A 19942-nucleotide genomic window follows, 5' to 3' on the forward strand; every position below is an offset into this window, starting at 1 on the left:
GAGGGGAAACCAAGGGAATTAAATTGGAATGGAAAACCAGAGACAGCTTAATGTTTTATGCAGGTCATAGATTAACAATTTTCTGTTTCATGGGGGGAGAAAAGGACAAAACATTCCTTCTGGTTTACAGTTTGTGCACTCAGTTTAAGGAAATTATTGTAATGAAATGGACTTCTCATCAGTATAAAAAGAATTTCTTGAAGCAAAATACTGGGATAATGTGGTAGTTGTTGTTTCTTAGATCTCTGTGTGTTCTGATGGCCACTTTAAACAAATTGATAGACCTGGCTCAGCTGAAATTTTCTTGATGGATCAGGATGATATATAAACTGAGATCAGATTCAGGTATTTATCTGTGTAAGTATGATTTAATAATGTATTTAGGAATTTTTAAAATCTCTAATAGCTACCCTTTGGTATTTTGTCTTTGAAAAAGTGATAATGGCACCAAATCCAACTTGTAAAAGTGGTGAAAAAATCTTCACACTCCCTGATAAAAAGATACTTTAAAATAGTGAAAATTAATAAAGATGCAATTTATGTGTTTGTGGGGTTCCATAGCCATAAATAATTTTGAATAGTATTTCATTATTTAGATGTGACATAAATCTATAATAATACATTTAAATAATACCTGTAAGTAGTGAATATTATTTATGAGTCATAGCATTAAAACAGTACACCTAGTGGTTTAGTGATATATTTAATTGTGTGTCAGAGTAATTTTCTTTGGGCTTAGATTATGAGTACCCTTGCATTTAGATTATGGTGACTTCTCAATTGCACTAAGTGTTTATGATTTTCTAGACCATATTCAAATACCTCTTCAGGCTTGTCTCTTTTGTTACTGGGATCAGTGAGGTAAAAATAGGACAGGGAAAACAGAGGTGAGATGTTGAGAACTGTTGGATGTATTTTACATGAGGAATTTTAAAGTCTGTGGGAAATTCATTTCTACAAGAACAAAAGGCGAGGGAAGAAGGAAATGGAAATAATTCACAATCCCTCACCTGAGTGACAGTCTCTATATACCACTATTTGTAATGTCCTGTGTGATAGAGATTTCAATGCTTTGTCATTTTCTTCATTTTTTTTCACATTTACATTTTGGAAGTGTTAAAATGGAAAGTCCTATGTTCCTTTCTTATAAGGTTTGCTTTTACAGTGAAGAGGCATATGGGACATTTTTGCATTCTGAATACAATGAACCTCCCTGAAATTGTCCTAAGCAATCACTTAGCATTTCTTTGCTATCAATACAGAGTTTATTGATTTTTGACTCGGATAGTTCAAAACTACCAAGATTAAGGGTATAAATGATGAATGTTTTAGCTAACCTGTTACCATGTTTGCTCTCATTTTTCTAGAATATTTTTGAAAATTAAGAGGGAAAATGTGTTCTAGAAAAATCTTACTTTGTGGAAAAAGGTATTCTGAGTTTCTACTCGATAACATTTTCAGTCATTTTTGTATTTGTTTGCCTGTCTCATGGGTAGAAATCTTTATTGATTGTTACCCCTAAAAATCTTAACCTGTTAAGTCACCAAAACCATAAATATTTAAATAAATAATAAATATATAAATATTTATGAATAGAAAACTATTCTTATTATGCATACAAAATGAAGTAAATTGATTCCTGTCCTCTAAGCTTCCGTGATTCTATTACAGAAACACAAGTAAAATGAACAAAACTGTAGTACAGGGGAGTTTGGCAAACAAAAAGTTATTACTTCTATGAGTGCGTGAACTTATTTTTCAGTCATAAATTGTAGAAAAGCTAAAACTGTTTGTTCCCATCCTTTTACCCCCTAACACTTCACATTTTTCAGCAGCTAGTAGCCTGGGAGGCCCTGCAGCTGGAAGGCACACCCTCAGTTTCCAGCCCGCTCCCAGTAGCTTTAATTGTTACTACTTGCAAAATACCAGGTGCTCTCTGTGACCTAAGACGTTCATCGTGCTTACCTCATATACATAATTTGTGTATGGGATCTGATTCATATTTTCAGTGTACTTACAGCAAATAGCTTGATTTCCATGCCCAGAGAAACTGAACACTACCGCTGCTAAGGCAGGCATATTTAAAAGCTGCAGTGTTTTCTTAAGCATATTGTGGTAAATCAGGAGCATTAGTCAGCAGTAGTCATTCCAAGATCTTTGGAGCAATTACTCAAAAACGGCTTCTATTTTATGCAGCACTGAAGCCAGTGCTTTTGTAGTCCCTCAACTAACATTTTGTTAACATATATTTGAGTCTGATAGTTATTGTTGAAGAAGTGAAATCTAAATCTTTGTTAAGTTTGTTAGAGAAAGCAAAATTTTGGAGGTGCTTTTTTCTGTGTTAATTTTATTTGAAACATATATGTATATGACCTGTAAAGCAGCTGGCATTGAGCCATTTCAGCTCATAATAACAAAAATTTAGAGGTTATCTTCTCTAAGTTTCTTCCAAAGTATATATTTTTGTCAGTAATGTAGTTATCAATACATTGTAAACGAGCACATGTGCACTAATTTCTGATTTTTCAAAGTGAAATTTGTTTTGTCTTAGAAAATTAAAGTATTCGAGTATGAAAAATATATTGAAAAAGTTTTGATGTTATTAAATAAATTTATATTAAAATATAATTACGGTTGTACATAATATAATGTAATATCATTTATATACAGTTATGTGTGCATTTTCCAATAGCTTTACAGTTTAAACTTGAGCATGTATTTGATAGTTATATGAAGCCATGCCAGTCAGATTTTCTTCTGCAAATCATTTTCCAGGTGAATAATAAGCTCCAACTAATATACCAAGAACAGAAGATGACAATGCATCTTTTTGCATAGGCAAAAAGAAAAGTCTTATACAAAATCCAAGTACTTACTTACGTCATGCTTTTGTACTCTGATTTCCTTTCATATGCTTCCTTCATGGGATTTGGATCTAATAATTTTTGTACTAGTTTACTACAACAGATTATTCTTTAATTTGACACATAGTGAAACTATAGTTTGAAGTATTATAAGTAACACAAATAGCACTATGTAAATTCCCAGGAATTGTTTAAATGTTTGGTTTTTTCTTTTGATTAATTTGTATTCCACTTTTATATGTATTTATGCATTTATACTTATTTATGCATTTATACTTAGGCAAAAATGAAAGATGTTTATCATCCAAAGACGGGGAAAAAAATGTTAAAACACACTTTTTCAGGTTTGCACTTTTTTCAAAACTCTCTTACTTTTTAGCCTTCAGGTTTCTATCTTGCCATCTTATATTTAGTACGAATGGCAATGTTCTATTTGAATGTTTTCCTTTATATCATGGAAAAAAAATTCCTAATTTTGTTGCTTAGTTTGTCAGTCTTAATCCATGTTGAAACGTTCTCCAATCTGTGGATTAATAAAAGAGACCATACCTAATTAGTCCAAAGAGCTCTATGTTTCATCTCATCGAGCACTGAATATTTGTCAAGTCCTTTTCATCAAAGTGATTGGATTACACTTAAACTACTTCACCTTGCAAAAAAACCCAAAAGGTTTGTTTCCATTCTACTCAAATTTTCTGTAGGAACTTGTTGTTTTCCTGTAAAACCTTTGAATTTAAAGGCTTGATTTCAAGGCTAGCAAAAAATGAGCTGTAGCTAGAAGCTATTTCAGGTTTCCAGAGTGACACTTTGACTCTCTTTTGTTAAAGAGATAGCTAAGTACAGTGAGAAGACTTATTTGTAACTCCTCCAAAGTGGAATGTTTATCAAAAATAGGCAGAAGTCTGGGGTTTTTTTTAAAATGAACTAAAAAAATGAGAATTTCCTGCCCCTCCCCACATCTTCCATTGTATTTCTAACCATACAAATCGACTTGCTAGTCCTATTTTTCCCCCTCTACGTAATTGTATTTCACTTACAGTAATGTAGATGCTTTGTATGAGAGGAGTCACATAGGGTGTGTTTGCCTGGCATGTCTGTCCACACTAGCCACCCACTGCTTTTCCACTTTGGTCCATGACGCTCACTGGAACTACCCTGGCAGTTCAAAGAGAAGCCTGAGCAATTCTTGCAGAGTTTAGTTGCTCAGGTATGTCTGCACAGACTTCACACATCTCTCAAAGTCCCTTTGGCAGGGCTGGTGTTACACAGCTTCCCTCACACCAGCGGGGCGCAGTCATTCCATGCTTGCGGCACAGAGCAAGCTCCTGAAGCTTTATTCATGTGGCTTAGGTGTGACTACGGGCTCAGAGGGGATTTCAGGCTACAGGCAGGGCTGAGACATAGCCTGGGCTTGAGGCGTTAATAATGTGGATGGTCAGTGAGAGAGCATAAAAGGAGGTTCAATTAACTTTGTGAAGTAAGTTGCAGCTCTGTCATCAGAGGGTTGAATTTTCTTATGTGTAATTCATTGAAATCGATGTTAAATGTGCAAATGGAGATGACAGCTGGGTGTTGCAGCGGAACAAATGAAAGGTTTCTTGGAATTCAGGTCTGCTTTAGCAGCTTTGGCTGCTAAAAACAACATCTAATGGTACTAATATTTAAATAATCATGACTTTGAATAGTCATGGAAATATTTCCACCCATCCTCTTGTATAGTAGCATGCTGCTTGGCTGTCTTACTCAGCAGTCATCCTTAAAACATTCCCACAACCCCTTCATCATGTCTCCTTCATTTCCCCATTACTTTTCTCCTTCATCTGACTTACACCCTCCTATCTGCACCTTTTGAAACAAGCTCATACTTTGCTTGTTCACATGAAATGATCTCTGCCACCCTTTTCAATATGCTGGGCAATTACCTGTAAGATAATTTCACAAATGAAAGGAAGGAATGCTGAATGTTACCTCCTTATTGCAGAAGATCTTTAGAATGGATGCAAAATTGTGCAGAATGGAAGAAGCACAGTTTTAGGTGCCCTAGGGGTGTCTGAGGCACAGACACAGAGCTGACAAATCTGACCTGGAATGATCCACACCTTTGTGGACTAGAGTACATGAATTTTGGCATCTAACATTCATTTAAGAAACTGAGTCCAAATAATTGTATTGTAAATGATGTTTCAACTTTTTATTGCAGCAACATCGTTAACTTCCTCTAGCCAAACTATTAAAAATTGATTTATTCCCTCAGAAAAAATATTGTTTTTTAAAACTGCATTTGAATTTGGGTCTAGACTCTCATCCTGCATTTTGGTGCTTTGTAGTCTTTGTTCATTGTTCTAAAAATTGAACTCTATTTAACTCTGTATTCTTTCTCCTGGGAACTACCTGTATTTCTGTATTACATTTCTACTGAAGTATAATTCATCATTGTCTCTGTGTCAGTGCAGTAAGGCATTTCATTTGACTTTTAACCATAAAACTTAACAGACTATATTGGGATTTTCTGGAAAATTATTTTATGGTCCTCAGTCTACAGATACAGCATCTCCCTTTTTTTAATCCCATCAGGAAAATTGATGAAATGAAACTAACTGTACTCCTTGGTGACACAAGTATAGGGTTCAGGACGACAAAACTTAGAGGTCTTTGGCCAGTGTGCATCATTTGTTTAACAGGTTTACTGTTACAACAGAACTATGAGCCCAGAAATAAAAGGAAGTTATGCTTTTCATTTAGTTCCTTTGGCATCTACATGTTAAAGATGAAAGAATTTTAAAATAGGAAGTATATCCTTCATATGAATCAGAAATATGACCAGTAGCATTGTGCTGTCATATTCCTACAGTGGTGTGCTTCAGAATGGCGTATGTTATCAGTGTGCCCTGAAAGAGAGAACCACCCTTTTCAAGAACAGCACTGAATGCAGGCGTAACTCAAAGCAAGACAGAGAGTATATGCTTATGGTTAATTTAAATAGGAATGCTTTCCAAAACAAAATTACATGCCAGATGGCCAACCCTTGCGAAGTTATAATTTTATATTTAAAGTAAATGTAATAATACTGGCAGCCTTGAGGTTGCTGGATTGCAGTAGTGACTGTATTTATATCTGGTTCATTAGCAAGCCAGTGAAAAATTTCGTGTGACAAAAATCCATTTGACTAATGAGCTACGTTTTAATTAGACTCTGAACTTTCAAAAGAATACAGCTCATTGTTTTCTTCAGTAGTGTAATATAACTGCATAAAAAACACTTGCAAAAGTGAATTGAATGACAGAAATATGTTCTAGTGGATTAAGCAGGCCACTTGTTAGGTACTTAGACATCTAAGGCTTTGTTTTGCCTGACCAAAGTGAGGCCAATAAAAAAGGCTAGGTTACATAATGAAGAGTGTTTTCCTTTGTTTTGTAATAGAACACTTTGAATTCAAGAAAGCTTTGATAAAGTTGAGATGCTTGTGGCTTCTTCTGGTCATTTATACAGTTATTTTGATACACAAATGTTGTTGAACATTCATGTAGTATCTTGCAGACATTATGCAAACAGCCATACACTGAAAAAAAGTCTTTCCCAAAAAAGTACTTTAAAGAAAAGAAAAAGCTGTCTCCAGATTTAACTAGTTTTAACATGTAGATGCGTCAGAGTTGAGACTGTGAAACGTTGCTTGTCATTTTGGCAGATACTTGTTAAAATATGAATAAATACAGACTGTATCAAAAAAGAAATGTAGGTGGTAACTAGTGAAGTTCTAGTTCTTTTTTTTTTTTTTCATCATTTCTGCTCTGCAATTTTAAGATTGCTATAATTAGCCAGGCCTATACTGAATCACAGTGTAAAATAAAGGAAATGGGCGATGTTGAGAGATAGTTGTTCTAAAACAGCACATATCCTTGTGACTTCTGAAACCTTCTCTGTTGTGCGGTTTGCCTTTCATTCCCCTCTTTATCCCAACAGTTAACCAAGTCCTAATCAGTCTTCATCACTAACTGTAAAGTCAATGTTTCTGTACCTGGGGATGCATATCCTGATATCCAATGTGACCTCCCAGAGGGTCAGGAATAGTGCTCTAGCCAATGAATATCATATCATGATATTCGGGGAGAAGTGCTGTGAAGAACTGTAGAAAGCATTTACTAAGTAGAAAAAGCCAGGAGAACTTAAAGGAAATAAATAGGAAGCCATGCACAAAAACTCCCTACAATTTCACTTCATATATAAAATGAAGCTGGCCATTTCCTTCCACCAAGGACAGCTTTGAATCTTGACAGATAGCCCTATGTAAATGTTTGTTGAAAACTCAATAACTTTCAAAAGAAGCAAACGGGAATTTTTAGAGAAGTAAACCTCAGAAACGTTATTCCACTTTATGATATCTACTGCTCTCACACTTCAAATATCTTGCAGTTCTCATTCTCTGTCTCAAAAAGTATATGGTAAAACTGGGTCATATTCAGGAAAGGACAACAGGATATTTTAAAGTACAAAAAAAATTACCTTTAGCCTGGGAGAAAAGCCCTAAAGATAACAGACAAGGTGTATGATAGAGGTTGTGAAACTGAGTGGCTGAAGAGATTGGGTAGAGCTGGATTTTCGTCTCTCACTTTCCTGTATACCAACCGAAGTGCACCAAAATGTTGATGGTGGAATGAATATGATAAATTACACCATCTTCTTTGAATGCAGAATTTTCAATTGGCAACAGTTTTTAACATTTGAAGAGAAGTCATCCATGGATGTCACTGTAATTTAATCTTGAGCTCACATGCTATTCATGTAAAGTGCATCTCAATATGTTTCCAAAAATCGTAAGATGCCAGGAAAAGCATAAATGTAAAAGAGAAATTATTTGAACCTTTAATTTATGCAAAGAAACTTTAAAATACTTTAAGCAATCTATTGCCACTTCCACACCCCCATGTTTTCACAAGTAACAGTATCTATATATGTGGCATAATTTATTTTCAGAAGTGCTGTTCACCTCTCACTTCTAGTGAAATCTGTGAAAGTAAGGAGTATTCAACAGCATTGAAAATGGGAAAAACTGTCCAATGGTTGTGGACTAAACGGACTTAATATTTCCTAAGTACCAAGGAAAAGGAATAAAGAATTTTTAAAAATTAATTAAGAAAAAAGCTGATGGATTTTTTGTTTTGTTTTGTTTTGTTTTAACTGATTTCTTGTCCAATGTCTAATACAGTGAACTTGTGATTAGCTGAGGCAAGTGAAGCTTTGGAACACCATAAATAAAATAAAAGAGTGGATAATATATTTTAAAAAATAAAAGTAGACCGTTCAGTATTGCCATTTAAGTTTAGAAGTAAGAAGAATACAAAGCAATGTCAGTGACACAGTTCAAATTCTTATACAAGTGCTGACTGGAAATGTGAAAAACACATCTCAGTGCTCCATTAATACAGTTATGCTGGTTTCCTGAGGTTTTGGATGAATTGAAGCCACTTTGTGAGTCATGGTACACTATAGTAAAGATAAAACTTATTTAATTGAGAGTTCACTGTGAGCATATACAAAAATTGTATCCTGCCCAGAATCTTTTTCTCTCGTAATAGGACTTGGACATTTGTGAAAACTCAGAAAATTTGCCAGATGGGTGATCAATACCCTTTGCTCAGTCATCCAATTTTCTTAAGACTATAAAAGTCAGTATGTGTCTGTCTATGCCTATGTCTAATCAAGGATTACTTGATAGTGCTTCAAACATCACAATGATAGTATTTCATTTACAGAAGCGTAGAAGGACTTTGGAGTTTCTGTAAACCCATGATCCACTAAAAGGCATTCAGAGACACTTGCATTAAAAAGTCAGCTGAATCTTTTGAAAATGTATGTGATGTTGGCCGACTTAAGTTCAACATGACCCTGTCAATTGTGACATGTAGCGTTACTGATGCCAGACTTAGCAAGAGTGTGAACTAAGGTAATCTTTTTCTGTTTGCTACTGCCCTCATGCTGAGATATTACCAGTCAGAATCTCATCATTGCAGAAAGGTCTTCATTGCTTGTTTTCTGTTCATGTTTTATTAAAGCAGAAAAAGTAGGTATCAGTTGCCACAGCACATGTGAAATACAATAGCTGTAGATCTTTGGGACATGAATTATCAAATAACTTTAGGTGTAAGACAGACTTGTTAATTTCCTTTATGATTGGATGTAAATATTAATGTGGCTGCTTTTGCAGAAGAGGATGGAGATTCCTTAATGACTCAGAACTGTGTGATCCTATAGATGCAAAGATGTATTTTCCTTGTCCTGGATGAAATTTTTCACTTTTAAATTTAGAATCACAGAATAGGTTAGGTTGAAAAAAACCACAAATGTCGTTGAGTCCAGCCATTAACCCAGCACTGTCAAGTCCACCACTAAACCACGTCTCTAAGTGCCATATCTACACATTTTTTTAAAACCTTCAGGAATGATCATCATCATTCAACCACTTTATTAGGCAGCCTGTTCTGATGCTTAACAAACTTTTCAGTGAAGAGCTTTTTCCTAATAACCAATCTAAATCTTGCCTGGTGCAGCTTGTAGTCATTTCCTCTTGTCATATTGCTTGTTACTTGTGAGAACAAGGCCCACCCTGCTAGTTACCACCTTTCAGGGAGTTGGAGAGAACTATAACGTCTCCCCTGAGCCTCCTTTTTTTCCCAGGCTAAGCAACCCCAATTCTCCCAGCTGATCCTGACAGGACTTGTACTTCAGACCCTTCACCAGCTCTTCTGCCCTTCTCTGGACTCTCTCCAGGACCTCAATGTCCTTCTCATAGTGAGGGGCCCAATACTGAACACAGGACTCGAGGTGCGGTGCCAATAATTTGGAGTACAGGGAGAAGTCACTGCCCTGTCCTGCTGGCCACGCTATTGCTGATACAGGCCAGGTTGCCACCGGCCTTCTTGGCCGCCTGGGCACACACTGGATCATGTTCAGAGGGCTGTCAACCAGCAGGCCAAAATCCTTTTCTTCTGGGCAGCTTTCCAGGCACTCACCTCTCCAGCCTGTAGCACTGCCAGAGTCACTGTGACCCAAGTGCAGGACCCAGCACTTGGCTTTGGTGAACCTCACACCACTGTTCTCAGCTCATCAATCCAGCCTCTCCAGATCCCTCTGCAGAGCCCTGTTACCCTCCAGCTGATCAACACTCCTGCCCAACTTGGTGTTGCCTGTAGTCTGTCTGAGAGTGCCCTTGATCCCCTCACCCAGGCTGTTGATAAATAGTATTTAATAGGACTGGCCCCAACACTGAGCCCTGGGGAATCCCACTCGTCTCTGGCCACCGGCTGGATGGTGGCCTTTATGATGGCTCTGGGCCGGTCATAGAGCCTGGTATTTACCCAGTGATGAGTGCACCTGTCCAAGCCACGGGCTGCCAGTTTTTCCAGGAGAATGCTGTGGGGTACAATGCCCAAGGCTTTAGCATAGTCCAGGATGATTCTGCACATTCACAGAACGTTACCATTCTCACTCAAGATAATTCATATGTTAAAGCAGTCTGGACAACATGGGGAATGAGGTTAGAGAGAAAAGGAGACACTATCTGTCAAACCTGACTACATCTCTCAGGTTCTGCTAGATTGGCCATAAAATAGGTGCAAAGTCTTGTGTATTTTTTTTTTTTTTTACATGAATGTTAAGCAAGGTTGCTTCCCATTTTCCTGGATTCCTGATTTTCAGTATATTTTGGGCTGTTGTATGTCTTCCTGTTGGATAAAAGGCAGAAGACTGCCACATGCAATGCAATGTTATTCCAAGAGGAGGAGAAGGAAGAGCACAGGCCATGCAGGCCATGTGCATTCTCCTATTATCGCAGTGCAATCTGTCACTGATGAATCATGGTCTGGTTATAAATAGCATACTCACTGTTAATTAGTTTTGTTGCTGTCGATTATGTCCCTGGTTATCTATACAGGATGTTCTTTGATTGTTGCTTCTGGCGCTTTTGCATATTTCTATCCATACTTCATTATATCAAAATGCACTAAAATATTTATATAATGACATTAATGCAATGTAGAGGTGACTGGCCTAAGTGACCTCTACAAATATATGCATTGATGTTAAAGCTTGTTTTAGGCAACTTCCAAAATTTTGAATTGTGAGGTAAAAGATGTAGATTATTTAAAATCAATCCTGCTGTCATTCATTTTTACTTACCTAATGCCCAGACCAAACCTTTTTAGTGATGACTTTGCCTTTCTCATGGTTAAGGGTGAGAACCAGTGTATAAGGAGAAATATTATAAAAAGCACATGAGAAAAGTAATGTTTTTCTATATAGTTCTTAATTTTCCTTATTGCACTAGCTACAGATTTCTAATCTTTTCAAAATCTCTTGCTTGCAAGATCAAATCTTGCTAAACAAAATAAGGAAAAAAAAGAAAAAAGAAAAAAAAAACAAAAAAAACATCAGGCTCCTCCTCCACATTCTTTTAGCTAACTGGCTAATACCACAGATGAGAGAACTTGTAAAAAGTCACAGTGAAACATGCCCCATAACAGCAATTACAGGATTAGGAATGCTTATCTTTGGTAGTTGCTTTGAGTATAATCTACAACAAACATGGTATGTGCTCTGATTGCATAGAAATTACTTCAGGTAATGAAGTTGTAAACAGCTGTAAACTGGTTTTGGAAAATTACTATTATCTATTTTATAGCCCCAGAAGACACTAAGCATGTGCTTACTAAGAAAAATATGTGAATTGTCAGGTGAATTTTAAATTTTTCTGTAGTATTTAATTTATGTACGTCCATAAAAGGCTCACTTGGGAAATGTGTAATTAATACATGTTGATTGGATACTTAACTAGATTACTTTGGGTATTGCCCCCATCAGAAGTTACTGTGAGCACTGAAGTTCTTTGGGATTAAAAATGAGCATTTCACTAAAGGTTCCTGACATTGCAGCTCAGAACCTTGGCCAGGACATTGATTATGGCATTTGACTGTGGACACGTGAAGTTTCTTTAGGAATAATAAAAGATGAAGAATTTGCACTGAGGTGCCAATTGCTTCCTGTGCTGTATCCTCTTCGGGTTTTTTGTATCTTTGGCTCTTTGTTTATAAGTGCCAGTTGTGAACACTTGGAGGGCATCTTTGCTTGCATCTGAAAGCAAGAGTGGGCTGGCAAGTGACAAGGCAGGATTTGCTTGTTATTTGCTCAGTGTAACTAAACTCATTAAGTTTGACTATGTGCTAAAGCAGTAGGCTTGTATGGGACCAAACTGGCTCAGCACCTTCCAGATCCATCCTAATTCAGAAAATACATTCTGTACTTGTTCGTAGAGGTCCCGTTCCTCGGCTTTCTCAAGCACATGTTGGGTGATACAGCATTGAATCTTGAATATGGTTCTCTCATCTATCAGCTGACGATATTGCCTTTTTCTTTGTTTTGTTCTGGTTTTGTTTGTTGGGTTATTTTTTTTCCCTAAACTAAAATTTTATTAGTTCTTTTACACTAAGTTAGTGATATGTATTCTTATTTTTTCTATTAGGGTTTGCTCTCTTATAGATTGGAGATTTTTGGCTAGAATTAATAGATTGAGGTGAAAGAAAAAAAGCAGTATAAAGTACATAAATTACTGCAAATGTAAACCTTTAATAAATAAAAAAATATAGACCACATTCAGTGTCAATGGACTAATTGAAAATTTGCTTTAATACAAACCATTTAAATTTATATAAGGAATTTACAGGATTTGATAGATCTTGCTAATTTTATTAGGTTTATAATGATTTTGAAGTATTTTTGAAAAGTTTTGAGTTGTATCACGTGCCTTTGTAGTCAATATACTCCGCATTGAGAAGTCACACAAACGTTTTTTACAAGAAAATAAATACTTTGGATTTCCTTCATATCCCTATGTTTGATGGTTGCTCAGTAGAACTTTCTAGGCCAGAGAGCTTTATTTTTACTGGGTTTTGCTGTTCTTTTCTTTTTTCTTTTCTTTTCTTTTCTTTTCTTTTCTTTTCTTTTCTTTTCTTTTCTTTTCTTTTCTTTTCATGATAGATGTTCATGTCGAGCTATGTAGAGTTTCTCATCTCCTGCAGGAAGACAACCTTCTTCAAGTTCACACTTCAGAATAACATCCTGATTTTTATTTACTAGCAAGGGAGGGAGGTTGTAATTCTACTTGGCAATAGATTTTTTATTTTTCTGTTAGCAATTGTATGTATTTGAAGCCACTTACATATTTTTTCTCCATTATTAGCTGTACTATGTTCTATTTACTCTTTTCAAAGAAAAAGAGGACACAGACAAAAGACAATAAATGGTTGATTGTTTTGGATATTGGTACTTTAGGAGCTTCTAGCTTAGCTCTCTGAGCATTACAAGGACCTCACCTGCCACTGCAGGGTGTTGTTACTCCAGGGTTTTGTTCCCACACTCACCACTTTGAGAGATTTGATTTAAGGAGTGTGCCATTCAGGCTTCTTTGCTAGAGCAATATAGCAAGTAGCACAATTAACATTTGCTTTTTAAAATCCACAATTTGTCATGATGGAAAAAGAGTTTCTAAATGTACTGTGGAAATACGCCACCTTCAGCAAGGATTTTGCTAAACTGCTTATACTATGAACTGCCCATGCTACAACAGACATTAAATAAAACCATATAAATCTGGGGGAAAGATGACATATGTCTTTATTCCCAAGACAGCATTTATATAATTTTCCAGTTTCTCTAGCCGTGCACTATGAGTTTTCTTCATGTAGAAAGGATTTATTCACCTACCTTGTGCACAATGTTCACTTTTCTGCACAGACAACTACATACTTCTTACATTCTATCCAATAAAACAGAAAGAACCGTATTGATGCTGAGGTTTCAGTCTTCTCTTGGTTCTCTACCAGAGCAAGCAGGTTTCTTCTATTTGCTTCTTCCCCATTAAAGAAATCTGTAAAATGAAAAGGGAGGGAGGAGGGCTTCCTCTAAGTTTTTAAATCCCCTCTCTACTTCTCTTATCCTTCTCCCTAATTATTCATATTTCTTCAGCTTCATAGTAGACTTTAACTCCAGAAAATCAAATCCTATTGTCCTCTGTGTCAGCAACACCCACAGGAACAGAGTGCTTAACTTATATGTTTATACAGGATTAATGTCTTTATACACTAAAAGGTATAAGATACCACAGAGGGCATGTGGATGGAACCGTGCAATATCATCTAACCACAGAATCTGAAACTGCTGAGACTGCTTACAATGCTGTTTTAATTTGAGATTTAATACATTGGTGTCTGTAATAACAAAAATAAAAGGAACATTTTAAAGAGGAAAAATCAGAAAGCTTTTACTGCTTAGAAAGGAAAAGGTCAAACCAGAGGGATGGATCATGAAATTTGAGGTTTCCACTTTGGGGGGGGGGGGGGGGGGGGAAAAATCTGCATATTATGGATTTCCATAATTTTAAAAAATACGTTGACTCAGTTTATCTTCACGTTCCACCAATGTTTCCAATATCAATGGTCAAGCCTCATCTATTTGGACATGGAATCATACCAAAGACTCTGTATCATGCTGTGATTTGCTGACTTAAGATCTTGCAAGAGCTAAATCCTTACAGTAATAACATGCTCTTAAATCAGTAATTCCATAAATCCTCTAAATGTAGTTCTGATGTTTAGAGTGTTCATTTCTACTGTCAAAATGGTGTCTCTAACTACTGAGTTAGACTGTTTCGGTTTTGTGGTTCACTTGCTGAAAAACCTACTTGGTTATTTATTTAGTTTGTTAGGGTTTTCTTTCCTAAAATTTAAGACCCCCAAAACTTTAAAGGACTACAAAATTTGGAATTTTGAGGCTCATTCCCAAATGGTGTACAAAGATTTTAATTTTTTTTTACCTTCTTTGCCCTTCTTCCAAGAGGCAAGCAGTGAATACAAGTATCTAATTACCACAAGGTTTTCTTTATTCATGCATAAGAGTGCTTTTAACATCCAATCAACTAGGCAACAGAATTACATTACATAGGAATCAACATACAAAAGGAGTAACCATTATATTTTTATCCTATGTGGTACAGTAAAGCAATCTAGAAAGAATGGAGTGTGATTGAAATATTAATATATAGTGGTCAGGAAACATAGCTGAAAGAAATCAGTGTAAAGACTGGCCTCAGAGTTCAGTGAGTGGTGGTTAAACAAACCATGTACTGAAGGAAATGGATATCATGACATCCTAATTCCTTGGGAAAAAAAAAAAAATTAAGAAGCTGATTTTTCCCCCAAGTTCTTTTTCCCAGACAGCTGAGAAAGCACAAGCAGAGACAGAAAGACTGCCCACAGAAACTGTTCCATAGAATTGTGTATTCCACAACAGTGCCTTAACAGAAATGTATTACATGGTATCTCATATTCCTGTGTGCTGATTTAAGAATTTGTGTTTAAAAGACTTTGTATGACAAGAATGGCAATTTGTACAAAAAATGTCAGATGCAATTACCTTATAATTATGTATGCTCAGCATAGGACGAGAGGGTTTAGGAAATCCTGCATGAACTATTTATTGTCCCAGTCTGATGATGTGACCCTGGCCGTGCCCCTGAGGTTTGAGTGCATCTGTCTTACCTGTGACAACATAAAAAAGTTGTTTCCTTACACTCACAAAGTCTGCATGGCAAAAGTTGCCAAAGAAGCATTAAGTATTCAGTCTTCCCTTATTTACATTGCTCTGCCTTCCTTTCCCTTGTGACAATAGATGGCAGCAGATCTGTATTTGGGCAGTCTTCTTTGTACACACAGTGCACGCAGGAGGCACTCCTAAGTGCTATAAACTGGAAAACCTGGAAGACAGTTTGACTAGCAGTTGAACTTTCTTGAAAGCCTTCTTTTTTGCAACAGTTCAAAAAAATATGTCAATTCATTTAAGTTGGCTAAAGGATAAACATGCATTTTAAAACTTCCTAAATTTAGCCTATGATTCAATGATATATACATGTGTTTGCATATGCATGTATGAAATATATATGAACTTTTTTTCTAAATGCACAGTTAGATTACAGTAGGTTGGAAATTTAAAAAAAAAAAAAAGAAGTTTCCTGCATAAGTGTAAGTAGCAGTAAAATCCATCCATCAGAGCTGGGAGAATGGTGAACTTCAGAGAAAAATATGGCCAAACATTTAAGAATTTGCTTAAAATAGAATGCTTAGAGAAATGGGTAAAGTCCTCCTTCCATATTCCACTGTCTGCTGGGTTGGATGATTTCCTTAGAACAGAAGTGGTTGTATGCTAATGGTGTGTGCAGGTGTGTGCTGGTTCGGGGAGGAATGTGATCATCAGCTACCGGGAAAAATGCATAGATAACAGAACATTAAGTAATAATTACATAGAGGGTGGAGAATAGAGGCTTGGTAACAGACTTGGGAGGAGTCTGCCAACAGTAAAAAAATACCATAAATTAATATAATGGTGCATAAAATGAATTTGGACAAAACTGAATTTCTGCAGCTGAGGGAGGTATTCATTTTTGTAGAGGCCCAGAAAGCATTTGGCAGGCTGACTGTTCTTAGCACACAGTTAATTATGGGAAATACCAGCTGCTGCAAGAAGGAATTCTGATTGTGGCCTCTTGCTACAGCTCTGTACCAATGAATCAATGGAAATGATCAGAGTAAGTATATTATGGGTAAAAATCACTGCTGCAAAGGAATTTGCTCTTTAGCAGTAGCTGACGTAGAACAGACACCTTGATCAACACAGTTAAAAATAATTAATCTAAAGTGACTGCAAACTTTGAAGTATTAGATATAATGATGAGCGGGGCAGGCAACCAGTGAATTGGTAATTACAAGAATAAAATTAATTCCCCAAGAGCACTGAATTAAAACTGGCAGTATTTCCTGGGGTTTACTATGTATATTTGCATTTTAATGCTGTTTTAATTTTTTATGAAAGCATATATGCTTTTTATAGGTTATGTGAGAGTGTTCCATTTTTTTTCGTGACGAAAAGTCACTAGACGCCCACAAAACCTGTAGCACTGATCTGTGACAGAAATCAGGAGAAGCCTGTCATGATGGGTTTGTTAACATGTCCAAATAATGTCCAATTACCTTAAAAATGGAGATTTTTTCTTTTTCATCACCACTCACCTGGAACCTCCTTTGTATTTTCCAATTCATAATCATGTAAAGGGGGGTGGCTAGAGGTAACTGGGCTAGTTGTATGGTGCAACAAAAACGAGGTCAAAATTCAACCAATACATTTTATTCATCTTATTATAGGATTAATATTTGTATTCAATATTGAAAGCATAATATTTGTATTTCTGATCTTAAAGCTTTCTAAATATTGAAAAAACTTTATGAGTAGGTTTTAGCAGGAGCAGACTTATTTTCTTCATTGTGGCTGTACAGGGCTATGTTTTGGACACATGGCTGCTGCATGGTATTTGGTTGCTGGCTGTGGTTAAAACCACAGCACTTGGTTTGATGCATAATAGCATAATTAATAATGCTATTATAATTATAATGCTATAATTAATAATGCTATTAATTATGCATAATAGCATAATTAATAATAGCATAATTAATAGCATAAGGGCCAACAAAAGAAATATTTTATCAAGTGTGTAAAAATATACAGAAAACCTATGACTCAGAAAGTAGAAAGAAATTATCTCTTTAGATCCCTGATCTAAAAGATAGCACATCTGGACCTGAGACTGCCTTAAAATGTTACTGTCTTATGTCTGAATATCTTGACACAGTTTAATATTATATGCAGCGCATAATTTCAAAATGTGTAAAGGTATATGCAATACTCTTTCACAGAAATGTTGTATTTTGATAGGATCTCACTCTTGAGATTTCATCTGAATATGATGAAAGATGAGTTTATTCACACAATAATGACTGACTTTTACTTTGGATTATTGGCCATTTTATCAAGTATTATATTTTACTATGCTTATTGATACAGTGTGACACCTAAATTATTTGGAAATGTAGGCTATCAGAAAGTTTCAAAAGCAGTCTATATTTAACATTCTTACAGATACTGATCCTAGTGCCTCTTTTTTTAAATGTCTTTTAAAGTCTGGGGAAAAGAAAAATCTTTGAAAAATTTTGAAAGTGTAAGTGCCATTAATAGAATCAGAGAAGGGCCTGGATTGAACAGGACCAGAAAGATCATCCAGTTCCAATCCCCATGTCATGGACAGGAATATCTTTCACTAGACCAGGTTCTCAGAGCAAATCAAATCTGACCTTAAACTCTTTCAGGGTTGCTTCTATAATGCTAAGATATGATATGCAGCAGCCAAAAATTGTGCTAATAACTGAAGTTTGCAGTAAAACGTTCAAAGATTCATGTTTCTATGTATGAAAGAGTATATACATAAGAGGATTTATATCCCACAGAGTATAAAAAGAGCTGTTATGTATCTTATGTCAAACATTACATTTCAGAGCTGGACACACTAACTTCATGAAATTCATTGGTTTTCTCATTGCTAAAGTGGAAGCTATCATGCAGAAACCAACATTTTGGGGGGATCTAATAAACCACCAATGCTGTGAACAGGAGGGAGAGTGCTGAGTGTTTGCAATGCGTAACAAACAGGAGTACACCTGTGGCTGACAGGTTTTGCTCTTACCTCTCCTGTTAAATCCATGGCTGTTCGTACCTAAACCATTCCAAAACCAGGCTGGTACTGTATTTTAAGTTTACTGGAGAAAGCTAAAATCTTAAGTATCATTTCTGATTGAAAGACTCTGCTTTTTATGCACTCGGTGTAAGGGACTAAGGTGGATTGGCACCGTCCTCATTAAGGCTGTGTTTTGCCAATGTCAAAAAGTTTAAGCAGTTTGTGGAGTTTTCTTAGTGTAGTTTTACACTCCACACCCACATCTGAAATATATGTGTGTAACAAGCACATTAAGGATGACCAGTAGGAACGCCTTGGCAGAGGTGAAAACTCAAGTATCTTACAGTCTGTGGCTGTATGTGGGGGAAAGACAAGCACTCAATTTTATTTATTTATTTATTTGTTTGTTTGTTTATTTATTTATTTATTTATTTATTTATTTATTTATTTATTTATTTAATGCTAGATCTGACCCACAAAATTTAAGGACAAAAAGACTTTTTCTGTATCAAAACGAAGTTGGTACCCTCTTTATACCATTTTGTTATGCTCTAAAGAAACAGGAGAACTGAAAGTGCACATGTTGGTAGTGTGTACCAGAGTTTCAAAATGGTACGGAACATTCTATATGCAGATGCATAGAATTATTTAATTTCATTTCATTTGGGTCTCCCAGCAGAGTCTGCTTTAAAGGATGACTTCACTGAACGGCTGACTAGTTTGGATGTGGCAAACAGAGATGAAGACCTGTGGGTTCTGGATTGCAGACTGGGGCACTCAAACTCATTTCCTCATTCAAGTGAGAAAGAGAAGATCAACAGAAGTGTGTTGCATCTGAGCCTGGAACTGAATGTGAGTAGGACTGCATTCATGCTATTTTGGATTTCAACAAGCATTTATTATATACAATTACATTTTTGGTATGCATTTATTTTGGGTCAGTCTAAAAGCATGTTCCAAAATACCTGACAAACTGCAAAGTTTTGGATGGGATACAGTTTTCCAGATGGTCTGTGAGCCCATATGTCTTTGTGCAGCTGAGAGCAATACATATGGAAAATTTTTGAAATTATATCAATAGATTAAGACACATGATGTACCATTTCTAAAATCTCGATGGGCATTTAGTTTAGATTAGTTTCTCCCTGGAAATGCATTGCAGGAGCAAGCTGTGGCTGTGCACCTGTGCACACGTGCATGTGTGTGTGCTCACATGCATGTGCGCAGCCCGAGCACTGGGAGCCATGCTGCTGCTTCTCCAAGTTTTGGAGAAGCTGAACTGGCACTGGAAGCAGACTGGCCATGATTTTGACAGGAAAAGTTTCTAAACTTCCCGGGGTATGAAACAAGCTTCAGAGGGCAACCTGAGTTCATCGTAATGTCAGGCCAGCTTAATGTAGCTAGAAATACTTACATACTCCCAGAGTGAGCAGTAAGCAGCCTACAGAGACATGTTTTGGCAGCAGTTTTTTCA

The 19942-nt window shown here is 36.2% G+C and overlaps 1 protein-coding gene across 2 annotated transcripts in view; it reads left to right on the top strand.

Annotated features, from left to right (window-relative positions):
• The window catches only part of FMN1 (formin 1), a 173234-nt gene that overhangs the window by 21796 nt on the left and 131496 nt on the right, over nucleotides 1–19942 (top strand). The window contains exon 3 of one of the 2 annotated variants that reach the window (XM_040068119.2): nucleotides 19145–19320. In XM_040068119.2, coding sequence (XP_039924053.1) covers nucleotides 19145–19320 — 176 coding nt within the window. The remainder of the gene's footprint in view (nucleotides 1–19144; nucleotides 19321–19942) is intronic. The other variant, XM_040068120.2, reaches the window with a different exon arrangement.

This window comes from Hirundo rustica, chromosome 6, assembly GCF_015227805.2.
Source record: "Hirundo rustica isolate bHirRus1 chromosome 6, bHirRus1.pri.v3, whole genome shotgun sequence".
Classification (NCBI taxonomy): domain Eukaryota; kingdom Metazoa; phylum Chordata; class Aves; order Passeriformes; family Hirundinidae; genus Hirundo; species Hirundo rustica.